This window comes from Sarcophilus harrisii, chromosome 5 (assembly GCF_902635505.1).
Source record: "Sarcophilus harrisii chromosome 5, mSarHar1.11, whole genome shotgun sequence".
Lineage (NCBI taxonomy): Eukaryota > Metazoa > Chordata > Mammalia > Dasyuromorphia > Dasyuridae > Sarcophilus > Sarcophilus harrisii.
Genome location: NC_045430.1, coordinates 92844939 through 92867900, shown reverse-complemented (window position 1 = coordinate 92867900; position 22962 = coordinate 92844939). Strand labels below are relative to the sequence as shown.

The following is a 22962-nucleotide window of genomic DNA, read 5'->3' as shown; positions in this document are numbered from 1 at the left end:
TATACCAGAAACTAGGAGTGATGTACGGGGCCAGTTCTGACTTTTAGATCTTAATTCATCTTTATCCCTGCCCTACTCTCCCTGAGATGACTCAGGGTAGGAGAAGAAAGGAATCAAGTAGAGAATGTTGGCAATCAAATCAAGGGAAGGAACTAAGAACTGTGTGCTAAGCATTGTTACAAATATTTGGTCTTCACAACAACTCTCATTCTTACTTTAAAGCTAGAGAGATTGAGACAAGCAGAAGTCAAGTGGCTTGTCCAGAGTCATTTTTGCTTAGACTGCCACCTCCTACTGCCTGTGGGGTCAAGACAGAAGTAGAAGGGAGCTAGATGTGGGCATTCACCTGTACTCTGGTGCTTCTTACCCTGGGAAGGAAGTGGAGGTGGTCCAGTCACAGAACTACTCTGCCTGCCTTTGCCTTTCCTCCAATGCTTCCAGCTGGTACTTGAACTCTTGTTGCCAAGACTGTACAATTTGTGCCAGGGGGAAAATGGGGGTGGAGCTGAGGAAAGAAGCCAGCCTTGAATTGGAAGCAACATTATGTTCTGGAGAGGGAATCTAACCAAGCTTCGGGGAAATTTTACTACCCTGGGATCAGCCAGAGAGCCCAACCAGAGAAGTGACTGTAGGCCCCTCCCATCATCTTGTGAACTTTTACCTCCCATGTGCTCATTTCCATCCCCCAGCTGGACTGGGGCTCCTCACTAGCCCAGTTGTTATCTAGCAGGAGCTGGGCATGTGAATGCAGTCTTAGGCCCAGGATGATTTGTCTGCCTTTTAGGCCAAAGTGCACAAGCAGCAATGTCCAAGAGGCCTCTTCCTCTCCCCTCTAAAGTAGCTTGGGAACTTTTGCCCTCTCTTAACCAAACATGACTATGTGAGCACACAGACTTGGACCTGCAGAATCCATTTTTACCATTTCTCCTGACACCCTCCATATACTCTCTAACAATAGTATGGTAGTGTTGGCAGAGCCTGCAACCTGGGCTTGGTATGTGCTTATAGGAGGCATGGAAAGGGTATCTTATCTATTATCACCTCTTCTCCCCTCTTAAGTCCTTGAGAAGTGCCTGGGAGTTGGCAAAGCGTATAAATGATTAATTCCTTGCCGAATTTTTCTCAGGATCTTTCCACTACTGTCCCCAAAATGAAACTCCACTGCCACCATTCAAAGGTGAGCTGTGTCACATGGGGACCTGTCAAAGAAAACCGAGGTGGGGACCCAGAATGACTATTCTAGTGGAGACTCCTTCAGGGTTGGATGTTTTGGTTGAGCAGCCAGACCTCTGAGTTTGTGCTGTTATGTGGGGGATGGATCCATTCATTTTGGGGAGTCCCTGTCTGTAAAACTGAAGAATGCTAACCCCTGAGGACCATAATAGGAGGTGCTGTTGGTCATTGTTACTGCTAGACAACAGCCCAGAAAAGGTACTGTTACCAGGTCTGACAGAAAGTACAGCTTAGTCCCTCACCTCGTGAGCTCTCCTAGGGAAGCGGGAGACCAGAAGGTACCAGCTGACAGTAGAAAAAGATTGAAATGAGTGTCCTGATTTCCTGTCCCTACCCCTGTCTGCCTGTTCCTCCCTGTCCCTGTTGGACTCTCCCTCACTCCCACCCCTTCATTAGGGGTGGAGCTTGACTTCTCCAACATGCCAAGTTAAATGTTCAGAGCAGACAGAGGAGCAAGGCAGTGGTGGTACGCAGCAGGCCAGGCAGGGAAGCAGGACCATGGCAAGCAAGAAGGTCTGCATCGTGGGATCAGGGAACTGGTAAGAGGCCCTATTGAAGGCTATGGTGAGGAAAAAGGGAAATCATATGAGCCTTTGGGTGTCAGTATCATGGATTTGAGAGGAGAGTCAGAAATGCCCTCTGTCCTGCCTTAGCTCCAACAGCTACCCCAATAGCCCTATATTCTTATTCTGAAAAAGAGGAGCACATAGGGCCTTTGTGGTTGCTCCCTCTCCTAATTGTACCAAAACCCCTGAAGAAAAGAAGCTGCCTTGACTTTAATTTCCCACCAATATCTGATTGGCTTAATTGTGTTGGGATGATAGCAGGTGCCTTTCCTAGCAGCTAGATGGTATGAATCTAAAACCATTCAGTAGGATTAAGTCCCATTAGTATCCCAAACTAGTTGGAGTCTCAGGTACCCCAATATTTCTTGGATAGGGGTGGTCGGGTATGATAGGTAGCTATTTATATTTCATTTGGGTTTAATTTGTTAGCCTGAGGATAGGTACTGGCTATTCCCACTGTCTCCTCAGCCTACTCAGGGGTTAGAAACGACTCCCTTATCGCCAATCTCACTATATCCTCTTTTACCACCTTTCCTTAGGGGCTCAGCTATCGCCAAGATTGTGGGTAGCAATGTAACTCAGCTGGTACAGTTTGACCCTCAGGTCGCCATGTGGGTGTTTGAGGAAGAAGTTTCTGGCCAAAAGCTAACAGAAATCATCAACACCAAGCATGAGAATGTCAAATACCTACCTGGGCACAAGCTGCCACTCAATGTGGTGAGGCCTCCCAAAAGATGAATGGGGGAAAAAAAAAAGATGAATGGAGGGGAAAAAAAAAGATGAATGGGGGTAGAGAGAGTGATAGTGGACAGTGTATGGGGTCACACTCCAAGCCTTAAAGTAAGAGGCCTTTTGAGGGAAGTTGGACCCAATCCCAGTACTAGCCTAGAGGGCGACAAGGTTGCCCAAAACATAACCTATCTAATCAAGCTGATCTGGGGTTTCTGGGTTTCTCAAGACAGAGAAGGAAAGGAATGCAGTGTCCACTTTCCATAATGTAACTCTGGGGCTGGGCTGGATGAGGAAAGGGGGGAGGGAGGCTTAGAAGTAAGTCATCTCCATGGCAACCAAGGACAGGCTTCCAGACTGGGGTACAGGATAGTGCCCCTGGCTCTCATCCTGTTACTCATTCACCCAGTGGCTGACCTTGGAAACTGATCTGTGAACTACAGTAGTAGAGCCAAACTCATTTGTCTTTCACTTTTCCCCCTAAAAAGGAGAAGGTATGTTGTCTGGGACTCATTCTTAGCCCTGAAACTCATCCAAATTACCCCATCCAGCCCAACCCGTCCTCTTTTTAGTTACCTGGCATATCCCACAGATAAGCCTTGGGAGCAAGTCGGAGTTTCAGAAGTTTTCAAAAATCTTTTTAATTTTTGGTCATTGTTACTGCTAGACAACAGCCCAGAAAAGGTACTGTTACCAGGTCTGACAGAAAGTACAGCTTAGTCCCTCACCTTGTGAGCTCTCCTCCCCATCCAATAGCTGAAGCTGTTAAGGAAGGGAAGTTGGGGGAATGACTTGTCTCTTTAATAGCTCCTATGAAACTCAATCCTGCCTCTGTGCTCGAATTTCCCTCCTTCCTTCTTCCACCATCACCCTCCCCCAACCCCAAGAATGGCCTTGTCAGCACTGCTCTACCATTCCTTTAGGTGGCTATACCAGATGTGATCCAGGCAGCCGCAGATGCAGATATCCTCATTTTCGTGGTGCCTCATCAATTCATTGGCAAAATCTGTGACCAGCTCAAGGGTCATCTGAAGAGAAATGCCATTGGGGTGTCTCTTATCAAGGTGCCTAGGGTGGGAGAAGGGGACTGGGGAAGAATGGCTTTAGTGAGAGGTGAGAACCAGAGCAGCAATTTGAAGAATTCATTCCAGAGAAATGGGATAGGGGAGTGGTGTGTTGTTCTGGAACATTATGGGAACGGCTAAGGAAAGAAGTGCCTCTGTTCCTGAGCTGGGATAGGAGGAAGATCATAGTCAGGGAAAGGCTGCAGAATGATAGCTTAGAGGGGAGAGGTCTCCATATATGGGGACTTGGGATGGTGGACAGAGAGAGGGGAGAAATAGGAAGGAAGCTAGCTCTGAGTCCCACTGTATGCCCAGGGTGTGGACGAAGGCCCTGATGGGCTGAAGCTGATCTCTGAGGTGATCCATGAACGACTGGGCATCCCCATTAGTGTGCTGATGGGAGCCAATATTGCCAGTGAAGTGGCTGATGAGAAATTCTGTGAAACCACCATTGGTGAGACCTCCTTGTCCCTCCCCTCACCAGAGCCCAATCCATCTCTTTTCCCAACCTTTCCCCCCTATAGAGATACTGACAAGGGGAAGACTAGAGGGTGGAGAGGGGAGTATGGGGGGGCAAGGGAAATAGAAGGGTTACCCTCTCTGTGTCTGCAGCAGAGATCAGAAGAGAAAAACTGTCAGTGACTGACATCTCTTGCTCAGCCTAATCCCTTCCACTTTAGGCTGCAAGAACCTGGCCCAAGGGCAGCTGCTGAAGGAGCTGTTGCAAACACCAAATTTCCGAATAACTGTGGTGCAAGAAGTAGACACAGTAGAGATCTGTGGGGCCCTTAAGGTGAGGGGCAGAGGGAAGGGTTAATTGGGATCCATAGAAACAACTACAGGCTGCTAGACTCCAACCTAGAGAAAACCCCAGTGGGTGCAACTTAGGGAGAGAGGAAACTTGGGGAAACAGGTTCAGATTCTCCCTCCACCCACCACAAGATGAAAAAAATGCCTGCCCTTATCTGGACCAGCTATGCCCTTTGTGAAAGCCCTATCATGGAGGCTAAAGGAAGATCCAGAGGGGAAAAGAGAGCCCTCGCCCTTGAGTACCTGGAGAGACAGGGACAAGGGAGCAAGGACACAGCTACAGAGATAAAAAAAGAGCAGAGGCAACTAAAAAGAGATCGAGAAAAAATGGTGGTGCTGTAAATGAACCAGGCGAATATTTCTAGAGGAAGAAAGTGTGAGGTAGGATTGGTAGCAATTATCAAATGCATGTTGGGTGTTGTGCGAAGCACTGTACACATCTTATTTGATCCTCTAGGGAGGACTCTTATTATCCTCATTTTACAGATAAGAGAATGAAGTTAAGTGATTTATAGTATCTGAGGCTGGATTGGAACCCAGGTTTTTCTGACTCCAGGCCCAGTGCTCCCACTTACTATACTTCCTAGGTTAGATGGTAAAGGCCATCCCAGGGAAAGGGAACAGTCTTTGTATCCAGAGGGAGGACACTATAAAATGTTTTGGAAACAGATTAGGGTTGCTAATCTTCCATATTGTCCTTACTATTGAAAAGGCATAATCCTCTACTTTAGGGGAATACCCTAAAGTATTTGAGTCACGGGTCACTTTAGCATAGTGAATCCTATGGAACCCTTCCCAGAATAATATTTATAAAGATATACAATAAAATACAAAAAACAATTACAAAGAGCACCAATTATATTGAAAAAGTTACGAAAATATTTTTTAAGAATACAAGTTGAAGCCAGTTTAAAAACTTCTGGACATGATCTCCCCTCATCCTCCCATCAACTCTATTAAGAGAATTTATGGGATTGAGGGAGGAGATATGGTGGCCCTTATGATGCTGCCTAGAGACTACATTGTTTCTCCCTTCTTTCCCACAAAGAATGTAGTTGCTGTTGGGGCTGGTTTCTGTGATGGACTGGGCTTTGGTGACAATACAAAGGCTGCTGTGATCCGGCTGGGACTCATGGAAATGATTGCCTTCTCCAAGCTCTTCTGCAAGGGCCCAGTCTCTTCAACTACTTTCCTGGAAAGTTGTGGGATCGCTGACCTCATTACCACCTGTTATGGGGGTCGGAATCGAAAAGTGGCTGAAGCCTTTGCCCGAACTGGAAAGGTGGGGGCTCAAGAGGTTGGGTGGAAGATGACAGAATATGGACAGGTTGAGAATCCAAGAGAGCAATGGGAAAGAGAAGAGGGATTGGGAACCTTTTGGGAGGTGAGAGTGGGTTGGGTTGGAAGGACTAAAACAGGCTTGAAGCAGGGTAGTGCGGAGAAGGAACCAGCTAAGCATCTGCTGTGAATGTTTTTACCCCCTCCCCAGAATTTCTCCCCATTGCCCCTATTCCCTATCTGAGATTTCAGGCTCTACCCCACCCCCAACTACTGAGGCATTCTGCTCCCTGCCTTCCCCCCACCCCCATTTCTTTCACAGTCTATTGAACAATTGGAAAAAGAGATGCTGAATGGGCAGAAGCTTCAGGGGCCCCAGACAGCTCAGGAGCTGCACAACATTTTGAAGCACAAGGGTCTGCTGGACAAGTGAGTGCAGTCACAACAAGCCAGTCCCCTTCCCTACCACCTTTTCTCTTTCTTAGTCTGACTCTTACTCTTCACAGGAGAAAAAATCTGAGGCACTCAGGAATAAGACTTTGACTATAGGGCATTTTGTTTGACCCTCCTACTTATCTTGAGCACCCCAACCACTTGCATGGAGACAGGGTCCCTGTTCACTCTAAAAGCACACATAGAAACATGAGCTTGCATATAATACTTGCTGAAGCAAACCTTGTTATAGGGCTGCTGGTGTTATTAGAGTTGAGTTTGGGAAAGCTTCCTGAAGGCAGGGAATTTTGAAAAGGGTTTGGAAGCAGACTAGTCAAAGAAAGAGGGAGAGACAGAGAGGAAGAAAGAAAAGGAAAGGGAGAGACAGAGACAGAGAGAGAGAGAGAGAAAAAGAGAGAGAGAGAGGGAGAGAGAGAGAGAGAGAGAGAGAGAGAGAGAGAGAGAGAGAGAGAGCGCGAGCCTTTTAGCTATGTCTCTGTCTTGTGGTTGGAGGAACTGCCTTGCCAGAGGAAAGGGAGCAGGCAAGGATGAGAGCCCTCCCCAGTCCAGGAGAGCCAAGGTTGTGGTGGCAGGAACAACTGGAGAGAAAAGACCATTGATGAGGGCTTCTTTCATCCCAAAGCTGAAGAGTCTGTAACTGGAAACTATAATAGTGTGTGTAATGGGGGTTGGGGGAAGGGGACTTGTGGCCTTATAAGCTGAACCAGTGAAGCTCCTCTCCCTCTTGCCCTTTCCAGATTCCCCTTGTTTATGGCTGTGTACCAGGTGTGCTACGAGGGTCACCCGATCCAAAAGTTCATCCAGTGCCTCCAGAACCACCCAGAACACATGTAGGCAGTACTGAGGCTGAGTCACTGAAGATCCCCAGCTTCCTGAACCTGACTCCAGGGTGTCCTGGGCCATGAGAATTTTCCCAAGACTTCTCAGTTTCTCCCCTTCAGCTGAGTCCTTTCATTGCCTGGAGTACACGAAGCCGTGGGGCTTAAGAACTCCTGGAAACCTCCAAAGTGGAGGCCCAATCAAACCCAAGCAATTGACCTCATCTCAGCTTGGGAAACCCTGAATTCTTGTTTTTTCTCCTTCCACTTCCTCTCTAGGGGTGGGGCCATCTTTCTTTTCTCTTCAGGGATGGTGAAAATGAATCTCAGTGTTCTCTGCATAATGGGGGGTCAAGATGGCTGCTATGGTTGGCTGATCTACAAAAATTAAGCCCAAAGCTAAAAGTCCTCCCTGCCTTCTAGTCCCAGTGCCCAATCAAGTGGTTGCTGAAGCTTCTGGAAGTGTCAGCTTCTGTGGAAGTGAAAATGTTGGGGAGAGGCAGCGGCTTGGGGAGAGAAAGAAGGAAGATGGATCCCTGTGAATTCCCTTGGGTCTGATCTTCCCAGGGGATGCTGTCCTATGTCAATGAGTTTCAGTGTTTGTAATAAAATACAAAGATCTCAACTGGCCTCCAGCTTCTCCTAGCAATATCTCTGTTCCCAGAAGCCTCTGAGCAGGCCCATTTTCCTCCTCCCTCTGGCATCGGAGGAGTTCCTGGGGACCTCTCTCCTCTGTGGGGCCTTCCTGGTTCCTGGTTTTTTGGAGCTTGGGCCTTGCCAGCTCTTTTTTTACTCATCTGACCTTTCTAGAGACTTTTCCTCCCCCTCCCTGGGATCTCTCACTCTTTCTCTCTCTGGGTATCAGGAACTTAATCTGCTGACTGAAGCACCTCCTGAACCTTTTCACAGTGGCTTTAATGCTGACCTTTTCATTCACCACCCCCTGCCTCCCCTCCTCCCCGGCCTTCCCCAGAGGAACACCGATCTCTGAATGCCACCCCTCTCTTTCCTAAAATACTCCTGCTCCTCAATCTCAATTTTTCCAAGCATAAGAAAAGAGCTGCTGATTTTAATGGAGTTTGAGAAAAATGATCTAAGGGAGCAGGGGTTGGTTTTTCTCCCACTTCTGGGAGTAGGGGGAGGGTATTAAAAGCAAAGTAAAAGGCCTCAGGAAGGGGGGTGGAGGAACAGGTTGGCAGAGAAGGGATCTCCATATACCTCATCCTGGTCCATTCAGAATCTGAAGGGACACCGGGGTGCAGGACTCTTGGTTAGATAGGGCCCTCTCCAAAAGCTAGGAGTGTTCTCCGAAGAGCACCTGCCCACATTGCCCCATGAGTGTCAACCCCGGGGCCCAAAGGAGCAAATGAAATATCCATATCAATTTCTCAAGCCAGGCTAACAAAAAAAGATTAGAGACTTGAGTGAAGGAAACAGAATGGGGAGCAGAAGGGAGAGGGTGAGGAGTATTCTTGGCCCTCGCCTTGGTCAAGGATCAGATGGCGGCAGCAGGAATGTTAGCAAGTCAGCAGCCTGGTGATGCCTATTAATAGTCTTCTGGGGCTCTGTCCAGCCAGCAGAGGGGACACTAGTACGTGAATGGCATGTTGTGGTCCACTAACAAAAAGTGGTAATTCTATAGCCCGCCTCCACTCTCAGATCAGGGACTAAATCCCTCTTAAACCAGGGACTGAGGCCTCCTCCCATCACTGCCAAGAGGTAAGAAGTTTAGCAGCAATGAAACACTAACCAGCCTCTGGATAATTGAGATGGGAGATAGGATTACAAAGAATTTTGATCTTCCTGAGTGATCCTGTCATTCTATTCTCCACCCCTAGGAAACTGTGTTAGAGGAAAGGTGAGAAAGCCCACTCACACCCATCTAAGAGGTCTAAAAATTCAGTAATATGATTGACACTAAACAGATTCCTAACTTTAAATCTGGGTCCTTCAAGTCAAATATCCTTAGTTTTTTTTTTTTTCGTTTTTTTTTTTTGGGGGGGGGGGGGGTGGAGAATTGGGCTGAGGCATCTGGCATTAAGTGACTTACCTAGGAGTCATCCAGCTACTAAGTGTCAAGTATCTTGAACTCATGTTTTCTCTGACTCCAGGGCTGTCGCTCTGTCCATTTTGCCATCTTGATGTCCCAAACATCCTCGTTTCAAAAATAAAAGTCAGATTCGTTTCTGAACTCTGTGTGTGTCACACCCTGCGCTCTTCAAGCCTTCTTTTTCTGCATGGTGAAGAAAACTCTGCCTTTAGTGTTCTAACAACCTCAGGTTTGTCATTCATCCCCCGACCCTCTCACTCCTAATTATGCTTGCTCATTAGTCTGTGCAGTGGAAAGAATGCTAGATTTGGAGGCCGGAAACCAGCCTCCTTGGACCTCTTTCCTATGAAACTAAGAGGCCCCGATCCTGAAACATTTTCTAGCTGGATGTAGTTAGTTAATGGCTCTTTGCCTCAGTTTTCCCCATCTGTAAAATGGGGATTGAAAACAGCACCTATAATCCAAGAATTGTATTAGGAAAAAAGCAAATATTTGCAAAACTTGATAGACATTATTATTCATTAACCAGCCCTGGAAAATGAGAGGTTTGGGCTAGATCGCCCCCGACTTTAAATCTGTGGCCTCCGCAGGGCTATGAAAACGAGCCTGGGGAGACTGTCCCTGCAGGGTCAGTTACTTCTCCCTGTCCCTTTTCTGTATTCTGTATTCTCACTGTGATGCTCCCAAGGCTTTAGGGATCCGTGGCGGCTTTAAAACTAGAGGAAACGACCTCTGGCTTTCCAATCCCCCCTTTCCTATGACCGCTCTGCCAAAGCGGGCCGTATTTCTTCGCGGGGGGTCCGGGTCAGCACCTAACTCCTTCGCCATTCATTCTTCTGGGTCGTAACCCGGTCCGGAAAGCGCAGGATGCAGCGCCAGGGGGCGCACCGATCGCTTCAAATGGAATCTTTCCAGAAAAGGATAAGCTTAACGACTAATGACATCACTAGATTACCCGCGTTTGGGATTGGCCTTTCCATCAGAGACTTCCCAGACTTTAGCGGCGGGGAGTCCTAAGGAGGAATGACTACGAAGCCCAGGATTCTGTGCGTTCAAACTGATCGTCGGAGTCTTTTTTTTTTTTTTTAGGGCGCCCGTGATTGGCCCGGAGAGCCGGAAATTCATCGCGTTCAGCGAGCGTTGCTGAAGATGCTCCTCCTCAGGCCGGAAATGCGCCTCGAGTCGGCTTCAGGAAGTTATACATCTTCCGACCGAGGCCGGAAGCTGATCTTTCCGCCTAACACTTCTCTCGGATCCTCGAGTTAGGCTTCTAGCTCTCGAGTTTTTGCTCCCCCTCCCCGATTCCCCCTATTGCATCTCTGTAGTTCCGGTCCCATCTTCCCTTGGGGCCGGAAGTGGCGGGTCGGGGGAGGCTGAGCGCCGTTGAAGGACTTAGGGAGGCAGCACTGTGAGGGCCAGGTAGGAGGGAGGACCTGTGGGGTGGGAGAGGCAACACAGGAGAGGGTGGTGAGCCGAGTCTGGGCTCCGAGGCTCCCCGGATTTCCCCAGACTAAGAGGCCCGCTTATTTGTAACACTTTGGGAAACGCCGCCAGGTGGGGGAGGGGAGCTCGTACGGAGAAGGTCAGGGCTGGGGGAGGATGGGGGGAGGACGGGGGACGGGGGACGGGGGGACGAGGGCCGAAGCTGACTGAGCCCGCCTCCTGGCGGCGTGGCCGGCTGCCCTGGCGGGTACGTTTTAGGACCATTTAAAGACGCTTCCTTTTCTTAGTCGGTTATCTGGATAATCTGGATATGATGCGTCAGCCGGACGCTGCCCCTTCGTAGCTCCCATTCCCTCACACTTGTAAACTTTTAATTTTACCTTTGTATAAAATACTCCCTTTGCTTTGACCGTGTTCTGACTGCTCCTCTTACTCCCTTTCCCTTCAATTCAATTCAGTAATCGTTTATTATGTGCCGGGCTCTGTACTCGGGGAATTCACTGTCTGATGGGGGGTGGCCGGGGGAGAGGGAAGACAGCTTGCAAACAAATATCTACAGAACAAATTATATACCGGATAAATGGGAAAATCATCACCAGAGGGTAAGTGCTAGAATCCAGAGGGGTTAGAAAAGGATTCTTGTAGAAAGAGGGATTTTAGAGACAGCTAGGTAGTGCAATGGAGAGAGCCCCAGCCCTGAAGTCAGGAGGACCTGAGTTCAAATCTGGCCTCAGACACTTCACACTTCCTGCTGTGTGACCCTGGGCAAGTCACTTAACCCCAACTGCCTCAGCAAAAAAAAAAAAAAAAGTGGGATTTTAGTTGGCATTTAACGGAACCCAAGGAGGGTCAGTCAGAATCTGGTCATCTTTTGTAATTCTTACACCAAGTCTTCTGGGAATTGAATTAAGTGGGAATTGAACTTTTCCTTTGAACTTCCACTTCTACCTGGGCCCATCTATCTCGTAATACCTATTCAAATACTGAAATAGATCTGTGATTTATATTTATATTAGTCAAATAGCATTTATTAAGGCTTGCTCTGCTTGGTGGCCATGTGCTAAGTGCTGGGAATATAAAGACAGGCCACCCACCAACCTCCTCTTTCCCCTTCCACTCCCCCCCCCCAAAAAAAAAAAAACATTCCTTAATCTCAAGGAGGTTACAGTCTAATTTCATATCTTTGGATGATCTCTCCAAAGATGTAGGTGTCAACCCATCTGTCTCCTCCTCCTTTGTGACTTTTTGTTCATATTTTCCCAGGAATTTATCACAAGGGCATATCCTTTCTCAATGTCCCCTGAAATCTCCAGGATACCAGTCTACATGTCACTTCTTGCCACCTAACCACCTCCTCTCTTCTCATAATTTCCCCATATCCTTTTTTGTATATGGCACTTAAACAATATTTTAAAAATTCTGTCATATCTATATATTTATTAAGACAGGGCATTCTGGTAGACACTAGGCTACAAATACAAAAAACTGTAACAGTCCAGCCTCTGCTATACTATGTGTAAGGAGGTTTCCTATTCTATTTTTGAGTAGCTGTAATTATTGCGTGCTTTATACTAACAAACTGAAAACTGTACCTCTGGAATATCTACTCACTATTCCTAGAACCACCATCTGGAGCCTCACAGAATGTTTAGTTTAATTTAGACTTAAGAATATTGCTAAAGGCCGATGAAGAGAGCAGATTAAATAATTCACGCTTTCTTACCCTAAAAATCTCTGTGATTTTGAGTTTTCTTAGACTGTGATATTCCTTATTTCACAAGCATATAGCATCACCACAAGAAGTGGGAATTTAAATTGTTCCCCTCTCTATTTTTGGTTTCCAGTTCTACTTTTTGAAAGACCCAAGAAAAATTTATTCTTGTTTGTATTTGCCAGTCCTTCCAATATATTCCTTTCTTAAGTTTTCTCCAGTCTCAAAATTTGCAGTTGCTTCAAATTGATTTTTGTGTAATATGATTTTCTTACCATCCTATTTACCTTCTTTTGGAGATGTGAGACTTGTCAGTGGTATTCTTAGAATGGGAACTGAGAAGGACAAAAGTAAGGTGTTATAAGTCCAAGAATTAGGCAGCCCTTAAATGTATACCTTTATCCTAAATTTATTTCTGTCTGCTTCAGTGTGCTGCTTTATGATGCAATCTCTAAAAAAAGACTGAGTCTCATAGCATTAACACTAAGCCAAACTAAATCTTTGTTCAGGGAGTTACTTTTCAATTACTGGTTGCCCTAGCTAACTTTGAACAGACTTAATATTTCCTTTTCATTTGGTCTCTGAAGTTATTGACCTCCAGTTTGTGGACCTAGCTAGCAGGTATGATTCTATCTGGGCTTCTCAAGAAACCAAGTTGAGAAATCTCCCAAAAATTTGGTGTCAGAAGTAAGATAACTGGAAAATTCCTTTGAGGACCCTAGAGACTGCCAGAATAGATGAATTCTCAGGGATGCCATTAAGGTAAGATTTCTTACCCATTGCTAGACTTTTCTTTGTTGTCCCAGTCCTAGATCTCTGAAGATGATAGAACCATTTTTTTTTTTTCTCTAAAAGTGATGCCTTTTTAAGACTTTCTGGAAATTCTTAATAAAAAGTTTGAATGTATAGTTCTCTGAGCATTCATGATCCTGGACTTGAGTGTTTTAATTGTTTGAGATCTAGTGCAGCTGATATTAGTCTGTGTGAGAAAGGAAGCCCAGATATTTGGGAAGATTCAAAGGAAATAAATTAAAAAAAAATTTTTTTTTTACAAGATATATGCATGGGTAATTTTTCAGCATTGACAATTGCAAAACCTTTTGTTCCAATTTTTCCCCTTCTTCTCCCCACTCCCTCCCCCAGATGGCAGGTTGACCAATACATGTCAAATATGTTAAAGTATATGTTAAATACAATATATGTATACATGTCCATACAATTATTTGCTGCACAAGAAGAATCGGACTTTGAAATAGTGTACAATTAACCTGTGAAGGAAATCAAAACTGCAGGCGGACAAAAATAGAGGGATTGGGAATTCTATGTAGTGGTTCACACTCATTTCCCAGAGTTTTTTTGCTGGGTATATTTGGTTTAATTTATTACTGCTCTAATGCTTCATCTCATTGTTGAAGAGGGCCACATCATCAGAATTGATCATCATATAGTATTGTTGTTGAAGTATATAATGATCTCCTGGTCCTGCTCATTTCACTCAGCATCAGTTCATGTAAGTCTCTCCAGACCTTTCTGAAATCATCCTGCTGCTGATTTCTTATGGAACAATAATATTCCATAACATTCATATACCACAATTTATTCAGCCATTCTCCAATTGATGGGCATCCATTCAGTTTCCAGGTTCTGGCTACTGCAAAGAGGGCTGCCACAAACATTCTGGCACATACATGTCCTTTTCCCTTCTTTAAAATCTCTTTGGGATATAAGCCCAGTAGTAACGCTACTGGATTAAAGGGTACTTTTTGAGCATAGTTCCAAATTGCTCTCCAGAATGGCTGAATGTATTCACAGTTCCACCAACAATGTATCAGTGTCCCAGTTTTCCCACATCCCCTGCATTATCTTTCCCTATCATTCTAGCCAATCTGACAGGTGTGTAGTAGTATCTCAGAGTTGTCTTAATTTGCATAGAAAATAATTTTTCAAGGAAAAATAATTCTTTCTCAGAATGATAACTGTATATAGAAAACCTTTCTCTTTTTTTGTGGATAAATTCAATCAGAAGTAATCAACAGTTAAAACCACCCTTGAGCACTTTTGGCACAAATAGCAAAAAATAAATAAAAAAACCAAATAGAATTCTGGCTGATCTTGATAGTTAGGTGCAGGATTATCTCTAAAATGACAGATCTTTCTCTTGTCATGTGGAATGGTTTTACACATGTAGAAACTCAGTTGACAGTGGCCAAATGGAGGATCATTTGATTTAGATAAATTGACTTAACAAGACCTTTTTTTTTTTTTTTTTTAAGAAATGAGATACATTGTAAAAGAAGAAGAAAGCAAATGCTAGCTAGAATAACTCTCTTTTTAAAAAATTATAACTTTTTATTGACATATGCCTGGGTAATTTTTTACAACATTATCCCTTGCACTCACTTCTGTTCCGATTTTTCCCTTCCCTCTCTCAACCCCCTCCCCTAGATGGCAAGCAGTCTTGTACATGTTAAATATGTTATCGTATATCCTAGGTACAATATATGTGTGCAGAACTGAACAGTTCTCTTGTTGCACAGGGAGAATTGGATTCAGAAAGTAAAAAATGACCTGGGAAGAAAAACAGAAATGCAAACAGTTTACACTCATAGAAGGACTCTATAAAAAAAAGCAGAAAGTAAACTTCTGGAGTTGTAGCAAAAACTGAGAGTTCCATCCTAAATTGATCTTACCACTCTTAATCTTTTCTAGAAATCCTTCCTACCTCTTTTGATCAACTCTTATAATATCACTCATTATTTTCTTTCTCAGCCCCCTGAAAATCTTTGGACTTCTGGACCCCAATTTCCTCTACTCCTATGGCACCTCCATTCCTTCCCATTCTGCCTACTTCTTTTCACATTCCCTCCTTCAGTACTCCCTTCCTCACCATGTCTGTAGGTAACAAATCTAATCTTCTATCATGACCCAAGCATTTTTCCTCTAGGTTACTATTAACACTCTACAGACTAACCTGATTTTTGATCTAAAAGATAAGGAATCAAAATCATGGACATGAAAATTTATTGTCCAAAGATTATCCTCTCTATTTCGACCAAAGTTTGAAACAGGAAACAAAGTATGGTTGATTATTTTCCCCACTTGTTTCCATGAAAATTGGAGTGATCAGCAAATCCAAGCTAGGCAACTTCCTAATGCACATCTTTCTGAGACACCACTTCTTGGATAAGAACTACAAAGTATTTGTGTTCTTGTTTCATAGTCGATTATATTAATTATAAAATCCTATTGTCCACTCTTTCTGAACATCCAGATAAATTCAGGAAAAAGCCCATTTGGTGATTAGCATTCCATAATCTTCAAAAAGATTTAGAGAAGCTCTTACATTGTCTTACCACCACATAAATATGACTAACTAGGTTGCCAGAAAGAAGGGACCTTCTCCTGCTCTCTGCCCCACTCTGAGGGCAACATGTGGCCCATATAGTTGCTAGAAGACCTGCTAACAGTAAGGCGGCAGAACAAGACCATCCATTTGCTGATGGACAAGAATTACTAACTGCAATACTAGGGTCTTACTCTTAGGAATTGACTCCAAATGGAGTTATGTAAACTGTAATTATGGGAACACCTGAAAAAATTTGCTGAAAGATTTTTGGAAAATTTTTAATATTCCTCTTTACTAAACCCAGACTGAAGACTGAAGAGTATAAGTCCCTTATAATAATGTCCTAGTAGGAAACGCTGTTCCAAGATATCAAAACCACCATCTTTGGCACATATTAAACACTTCCTATAAATGCTTTATCTAATCTAATAAAAACTTTTGTAGCAGTGTGGAAGATTCACACAGTGAGCCAAATAATAGAAGTAGCCATTTACTTTTGTAAGAATGCTTAGCAGGAAACTTGGGGGGGAGAATGGGGGAGAAGAAACTTCCAAGTACTCTCTTAGCCCTGCAAATTGCAGATCTATAAAATAAGTGAGTCAGCAAGCCTGTTCCGTTTTTTGCTTGAAAGGGCTTCTCTGAAAGCTAGAAACCACTTGGACTTTATTACTTTTGTAGAAAGCCAGGTCTTTAAAGAAACAGGTGTACCCTAGTGATCAAGCCCATATGCCCACCAGGGCATATATATATATGCCATATATATTATAGCCAAGCCTTCTGTAACTCTTTATGCCCATAACCTGCTGAATGGTTTCCTCCTACAATGGTCTCAGATGGCTATAACACAGATCCCATAACCAATTCACAACTGGAGGCAAGGAACTGAATTTTTCTATTCATACTTAAGATTGCTTTGACAGTTCACTGTCAATTTGCTGTATTCCATTGAGATCCATGGAACTTCTTATTTTGACCTTTGTCCTTTTTCTCTTGTTTTCCTCTCTGATGAACATGTCTTTCTACTATCCTTCTTTACAACTAAATTAATGGGAAAGGAGTTATGTAAATTACATGTCAGAATTTACTACTTTTCACAAATTTATATTTACTTTCCCCAGGAGACCATTTTTTAACTGGTTCAAATTTTGTCCCCTGAGAATCTGGCATGGTAATATGAGTACAAAATATCTCAACTCAGTCCAGAACTTGACCCTTTGAGAAGTGGCTTTCCCTGCTCCTTCTGGACATCCACTCTGAATGAAATTGGGTGCTTGCTGTTGTTTCTGTTCCAGATTTGTTATGAAGCCAGTAAGTCTTTGGTATTCCTTTTCTCATGGTGTCAAAAAAAGGAATTTTCATTTAATTTCTTCTTTAACAAAGTGTTTTGTGCTGTTCCTTCCCCCTGTAATGCCCCTAATTCTCCTTACCTAGAAAGAAGGAAAAATTGACCAAGATGAGAATCCTATATGTTCCTTTTGACTAAGATTTCTATATTAACTTCTTTATAATTTCTCTGCACCTTGTTGTTCCCTACTTTGTTACCATATTTGTGTCATTACTCTCTTCTGCCACCTAGTTTACTATTCTTTGCTTTTTTGCCTTTTACTCCATTCTGCTCTACCCAGACTCCTAATTCCTTTTTGGCAAAGGACATCAACTTACTTGGATTTGAATTTCACAGGAGAATCTCCTACTCTGTTTTCCCAAATATCAAAAGGAAGATTTCCCTTGTATTCTACCCTTGTCTAATATGTTGATGACCTGTTACTTTGCAATGAAAGCCTGAAAATTTTTCTCATAATTCCAGCTATTCACTTCATTTGCATAGCAAGGCCATAAGACATCAGAATCCAACTTCTAGTTCGTCTAAGAAATTTATCAGATCATGAGATTGCCCATGAGATTTTTTGGGTCCGGCCCATTTATATCTATGTTGGTAACTAAAAGGCAAATTGAGAAATCCTTAGGGCTCCTGCCTGTTGTAGGCAGTGAATCCAGTATGGCAGAGTCTCTTTCTTCTTCTCTTCCTCCCTCCTCTTCCTTCCTTCTTCCTTTTTTTTCAATTAAAGCTTTTTATTTTCAAAACATGTATATATAATTTTTCAGTATTAACCTTTGCAAAACCTTGTGTTCCAATTTTTCCTCCTTCCCCCCACTGCCTCCCCTAAATGGTAATTAAACCAGTATATGTTAAACATGGTAAAAATATATGTTAAATCTAATATATGTATACATATTTATACAATTATCTTACTGCACAAGAAAAATCAAATCAAAAAGAGAAAAATAAGAAAGAAAATAAAATGTAAGCAAACAACAACAGAGTGTGAAAATGCTATGGTGTGATCCACATTCCCATAGTCTTCTGTCTGGATGTAGATGGCTCTCTTCATCACAAGATTATTGGAACTGGCATCAATCACCTCATTGTTGAAAAGAACCACATCCATCAGAATTGATTTTCCTGTCATCTTAGCCAATCTGACAGGTGTGTATCTCAGAGTTGCATTTCTCTGATCAATAATGATTTAGAGCACCTTTTCATATGACTAGAAAGTGTTTTAATTTCTTCATTTGAAAATTGTTCATATCCTTTGACCATTTATCAGTTGGCGAATAGCTTGAATTCTTATGAATTTGAGTGAATTCAGAGTCTTCTTGCTCCTGACTTGACTAGATCCTGTAGCTCAAGGATTTCAGCTCTGCTTAAGAATAGTGACTGTGGCTATCCTTAAGGTTGACAAGGCTTTTCTGACATCTCCCCCATTTTTCCTATTATATCCACACATATCACAGTCCACAATGTCTTTCAATGTGAAGACCATATTCCTTTCCAATGCTATTTGGTTTTTTTCATTTAAGTAAACCCCAGACTCTGGTTTTATCCTGTGTTGTATAGGTACACTAATCCAGCTATGCACTAGTTTAGAAAGTGATTTGGAACTGTGCCCACAAAATTATTAAAATTACAATATCCTTTGACTCAGTGATATTGCTAAGAGGGCCATATCTTAAAAGAGGAATGATATAACCAGCAGCATACTTAGCATCATTATGGATGTTTAAGGAAACCCCTGAGGCTAAATGAAAAATACTGTACTTCTGTTATATTCTGTGGAAAGGTCCTATTAGCATTTTTGAAGGCCACATCTGGAAGGAAAGATTGTATTGTGATAAGAGTTTTTAGCAAGATTGATAGAAAGGAGCCAATGGAAAGGAATTCATTGAAAAGACAAGAAGTGATAATTGATAGAAAAGGATCCCAAAGGGTGTGGGAAAGAGCTTCTAGATTAGTAATTATTCAATCCCACATTAGCCTTCTCTTTTTCAGGTTAAATAATTTATTAGAATATATGACTAATCAGGAGAGTGTTCCTTAGGTGGTGATTTCATCTTGTGTCTCCCCCCAGGCCCTAGCACAGTAAGTTCTTTAAAATAAATTTTTATTACATTATCTAACCACCACCACCATCCAGAGAACCCATCCCTTTTATACACACACACACACACACACACACACGTTTTTTTTGCTGAGGCAGTTGGGGTTAAGTGACTTGCCCAGGGTCACACAGCTAGGAAGTGTTAAGTATCTGAGGCTAGATTTGAACTTGAGTCCTCCTGACTTCAGGGCTCTATCCACTATACCAACTTGTCTGCCCCTATAATTTTTTAAAAGAGGAAAAAAAACTTTTCAGCAAGACTAACCCAAGATTTTAAAAAATCTGATATATTTAGTTCCACCATAATGTTCCTCCTCTGTATTGCTAAAGGGCATTTTCATAAATCTTTTGGCACTAAGCTTGGTCATTATAATTTCACACCATTCAGTTATATTGTTGTAATCTTTACATACATGGTTTTTCTAGTTGTTTAACTCTGCATTGCTTCAAGTCTTCCCCTGTGTGTCTGTCATTTATTATCATTTATTATAGCACTGTGATACTCTTACATTCATTTGCCAGAAATTATTTCTCAATGAAAATTTACTTTGTTTCACGTGTTTAATTAAAACACCTTAACTGTAAATATTTTGATATATATCAGATATTTGTTTTTATTAACATCCTTGGAGTAATGTGCCTAAAAGTAAAATCTCTAGATCAAAAGTTATGGACATTTTAGTCACTCCTAATTCTAAATTGCTTTCTAGAATTGTGGAATCAGCTCTATCAGCAATGCATTAGTATCTTTTTCCATGACTCCTCCCAGATTTACTATTCTTATCCTTTGTCATTTTTGGCGATTTGCTAGGTGTGAATAAAGTGAAATCTCAAAGTTCTTTTGATTTGCATTTTCTTTGTTTTTTAAAATAGATTTATATTAATCTTTTGTTTTTATATCATCTAGATTTCCCCCTTTACCTTCCTGTGACAACTTTCTCTTAGTTCCCTGGATATCTTTGATATAAGAACCTATCAGATATTTGAAACAAAAGTTCCCCTCCTCTCCCATTCAGTACTTTAGTTGAATTAATTTTTTTCTTTGATAGACCCATTAGTTTCATGTAACTAAATTTTAGAATTATCTCTGTTCCTCCTTTGGTTAGAAATTCACCTCAGAAAGGTACTTGACCTACTTGTTATTACTATTATTAATGGGGGAAAAAAAAACTTTCTTGCCAAACTTAATAAATGTTGAATTAAATGCTTTTTTTTTTTTTAATGTATTCCCTTCCTAAAATTGGTATAGAGGGAAGCAGAATTTCAACTCTTTTGACCCTACTCAAACTTGTTTGCTAGCCCAGTGCTATATTTGTTTTCTACAAACAGTGCATTGTTAACTCATTCTCAGACCATTGTTTTCATTCCATAGGTCTCTTAAACATATCCAACTTTTTCCCTTCTTAAATTCATTTGAACAGACATTAGTTACATTATTGCTAGGTGTTTATTATTTGTAAAGTGCTGGAGATATTGGGAGAGGGGAGAAACAAGAAGAAGAAAGAGAAGGGAAGAAGGAAGGAAAGAAACAAACAGTTCTATCCCTTAAAGGATTATAAATCTCTGTGGATATCAGATGGAACATAGAGACCAGATTTGTCAGCTGTTTAGATTTGAAGGGTGGGAGAACCAAAATTTCTCCAGAGATACTTAGTTCAGGTCCTTCATCTTCTCAAATGAATTATTGCAGTGACTTCCCACTAGTCTCCCTGCCTCAACTCCTTCCCACTCCTTGTACTCCTCCATACAGCAACCAGAACTATTTTACTTAAGCCCAGATCTGATCCTGCTAAATAACTATTGCTTCTAAGATAAAATACAAGTTCTGATTTTAAAATCCTTCACAACTTATATCTAATGTGTGTTTCCAACTTGGTTTTGCATACTCCCTTTTCTACACACTGTGATGCATTTAACTCTGTTCCTCACCTCTTTCACAGAATTACTCATTTTCTTCAAGCACACATTCCTGATCCTAATCAAATATTCCTTTATTAGTTCCTTTGTATTTAGTCTTTTTCCCTCCTGAGGCAATTGGGGTTAAGTGACTTGCCCAGGGTCTCACAACTAGGAAGTATTAAGTGTCTGAGGCCAGATTTGAACTCGGGTCCTCTTGACTTCAGGGCCAGCACTCTATCCATTACGCCATCTAGCTGTCCTCTTTGAATTTATTCTTTATGAATAAGGACTAGAATTATAATTTTATTGGCATAGAGAACTTCCTGTACAGTAAAGGAAACCTCTTTGCCACTTACAGTCTTAAGAGACTTGTCTAGAGCACTGAGAATTTAAATGATTTGGCCAGGATCACATGTGTCAGATAGGATTTGAACTTAGGTCTTACTGATTTAAATGTTTTTGTCTTTGTCAATGTCTGGGCACATAGTAGGTGTTTAATAAATGCCTAAGAAAGAATTGAAGATGACTTAACCTGAGTGAGTAACTAAAAGAATGATGGTGTCCTTGTAAGAAATAAGGAAGTCTGAAGAAGTGATAGGATTTTTAGGGGGTAAGGAAGGCAAAATGATAAGGAGATCAATTTTACATTTTGATCATGTATACCAGTTTCATCAAGTAGTTGACTTGTTCCCCAAGTGTGAGAGAAAGATTAGGGCTGCAGATTAAAAGCCATCTGAAATCGAGCCATCTGAAGCCCTTGGAACCAATGAGTTCTCCATTTTATAGGAGGGCACAAAGTCATAGTTGTCTTCCAGACAATATTGGAAGGTGGCATACCTTTACTTAATGTTACAAAGTTTGACTTAGTTGAAAAAGATTACAGTTCGTATTATGAAGCACTTACTGAGCATGTTCTATGTATGGCACTTTGGGCCCTCTTAACATGACACCACAGCCAGTGTTAATCTTTTAACCTATTTTCTATTGGCCATTTGAGCTATCTGTCATGAATTCAAGGCATGCAGATTTTATTTTAAGCCTTAGACAAAGTTAAGAAAGTTAAACTCCTAAAAATTAAAAAAATATATATATATATCAGATCACGTACTCGAAGCCAAGTGAGTGAAAGAGTTTTTTATTTTGGCCATACTTAATAACATGGATAATATTGTCAACTTGCTTCTAATTCAGTTCTGTTTTCTTTTGGTTCATTTGATTCTTTGTACTGGGAATTCCCAAAAGAAGTTTTTGTTTTCACTTTCTTATCACCCATTTAAGTTTTTGTATGGGAAATATATTTTGTATTACTGGAATGATTCTAACTAGAAAGGGGAACATGTGGGAATAAGTATTACATTCAAGCTTTTGAATCTGAATCCAGTTTCTTTGCAGGGTGCAAAATGATGTCACCAAAACAACTAGCTGACTTTGGCTACAAGGCTTTCTCTGCCTCCATGATGTTACTCACTGTGTATGGTGGCTTTCTGTGTAGTGCCCGGGCCTATCGCTACTTTCAGCATCGTGGTGTCCTACGCCAGGCAGCTGAAGAACAAAAGCCTCAAAGCATTCTGCAAGACTGAAGAGTTCTTTCTACCTTAGAATACCAAGGCTTGAGACATGCTGGGGGTCACCCGAAATCGCATGGAAGGGTAATTACCAGCCTACCTTGAGAGTCTCCATAGTTTCCGTCCTTGGTCAGAGGAATGTACTTGATGTGCTCCCTGCCCTGAATTGTTAAATGGATCATAGCACAAGAGTGACAGTGAAAGACATATAAAGATATTAAATATGGTTTGCCATTTCAGGCTCGTGGTATTTGTTTACTTGAGTTGGGGAGTATTCTGATTTGATCAGGGCAGAAATCACAGGGTTAAAAGCTCATCCCAGTATCCTAATCAGACTTTACTCCTAATCTCCCTTGAATTTGATTGCTTGTAAAATAACATGGACAGCTACTAGCCTAAGAAATTTGGGTAGGGTTTATTTTCATAATCTGCTAAAGCAGGAAGTGATTGCAAGAATCATGTATTCATATTTGTTACAGGACTTGGGAATTTGCTAAGCGACCTAATCCATTATCAAACTTCTCTGTTAGGAAATTCTTATATGAAAACAAAATCTA

At 42.1% G+C, this 22962-nt stretch overlaps 2 protein-coding genes and 1 long non-coding RNA gene across 5 annotated transcripts; 2 read left to right on the top strand and 1 right to left on the bottom strand.

The window, feature by feature from the left end:
• Positions 1 to 1398: 1398 nt before the first annotated feature.
• Positions 1399 to 3457, bottom strand: LOC116419213. The gene is made up of 2 exons (XR_004229464.1): positions 3257 to 3457; positions 1399 to 1475 (listed from the first exon to the last, which is right to left on the bottom strand). It is a non-coding gene; the product is annotated as an uncharacterized LOC116419213 (long non-coding RNA).
• On the top strand, positions 1472 to 7581 carry GPD1 (glycerol-3-phosphate dehydrogenase 1). The gene is made up of 8 exons (XM_023504274.2): positions 1472 to 1772; positions 2339 to 2516; positions 3452 to 3592; positions 3908 to 4046; positions 4273 to 4385; positions 5451 to 5684; positions 6003 to 6109; positions 6871 to 7581. The coding sequence occupies exons 1-8, from the start codon at positions 1732 to 1734 to the stop codon at positions 6965 to 6967; spliced, it is 1050 nt and encodes a 349-aa protein (XP_023360042.1). The 5' UTR covers positions 1472 to 1731; the 3' UTR covers positions 6968 to 7581.
• A 2517-nt stretch (positions 7582 to 10098) lies between these two features.
• On the top strand, positions 10099 to 22644 carry LOC100929248 (cytochrome c oxidase assembly protein COX14). 3 transcript variants are annotated; one of them, XR_004229462.1, is made up of 2 exons: positions 10099 to 10420; positions 22233 to 22644. XR_004229462.1 is itself a non-coding variant. In XM_031937919.1 (2 exons), exon 2 carries the CDS (start codon positions 22241 to 22243, stop codon positions 22418 to 22420), a length of 180 nt encoding a protein of 59 aa, XP_031793779.1. In that variant the 5' UTR covers positions 10473 to 10555; positions 22233 to 22240; the 3' UTR covers positions 22421 to 22644. The 3 variants fall into 3 exon arrangements, 1 of the variants encoding a protein (XP_031793779.1); XR_004229463.1 differs by having other exon boundaries at positions 10132 to 10420; positions 22222 to 22644; XM_031937919.1 differs by lacking the exon at positions 10099 to 10420 and adding an exon at positions 10473 to 10555.
• Positions 22645 to 22962: the final 318 nt, after the last annotated feature.

Coding starts and splice junctions, on each gene's coding strand:
- GPD1 (XM_023504274.2), top strand. CDS start 1,732: ATGGCAAGCAAGAAGGTCTGCATCGTGGGATCAGGGAACTG. Junction 1,773..2,338: donor ATCGTGGGATCAGGGAACTG/GTAAGAGGCCCT, acceptor ACCTTTCCTTAG/GGGCTCAGCTATCGCCAAGA. Junction 5,685..6,002: donor CCTTTGCCCGAACTGGAAAG/GTGGGGGCTCAA, acceptor TTTCTTTCACAG/TCTATTGAACAATTGGAAAA.
- LOC100929248 (XM_031937919.1), top strand. CDS start 22,241: ATGATGTCACCAAAACAACTAGCTGACTTTGGCTACAAGGCTTTCTCT.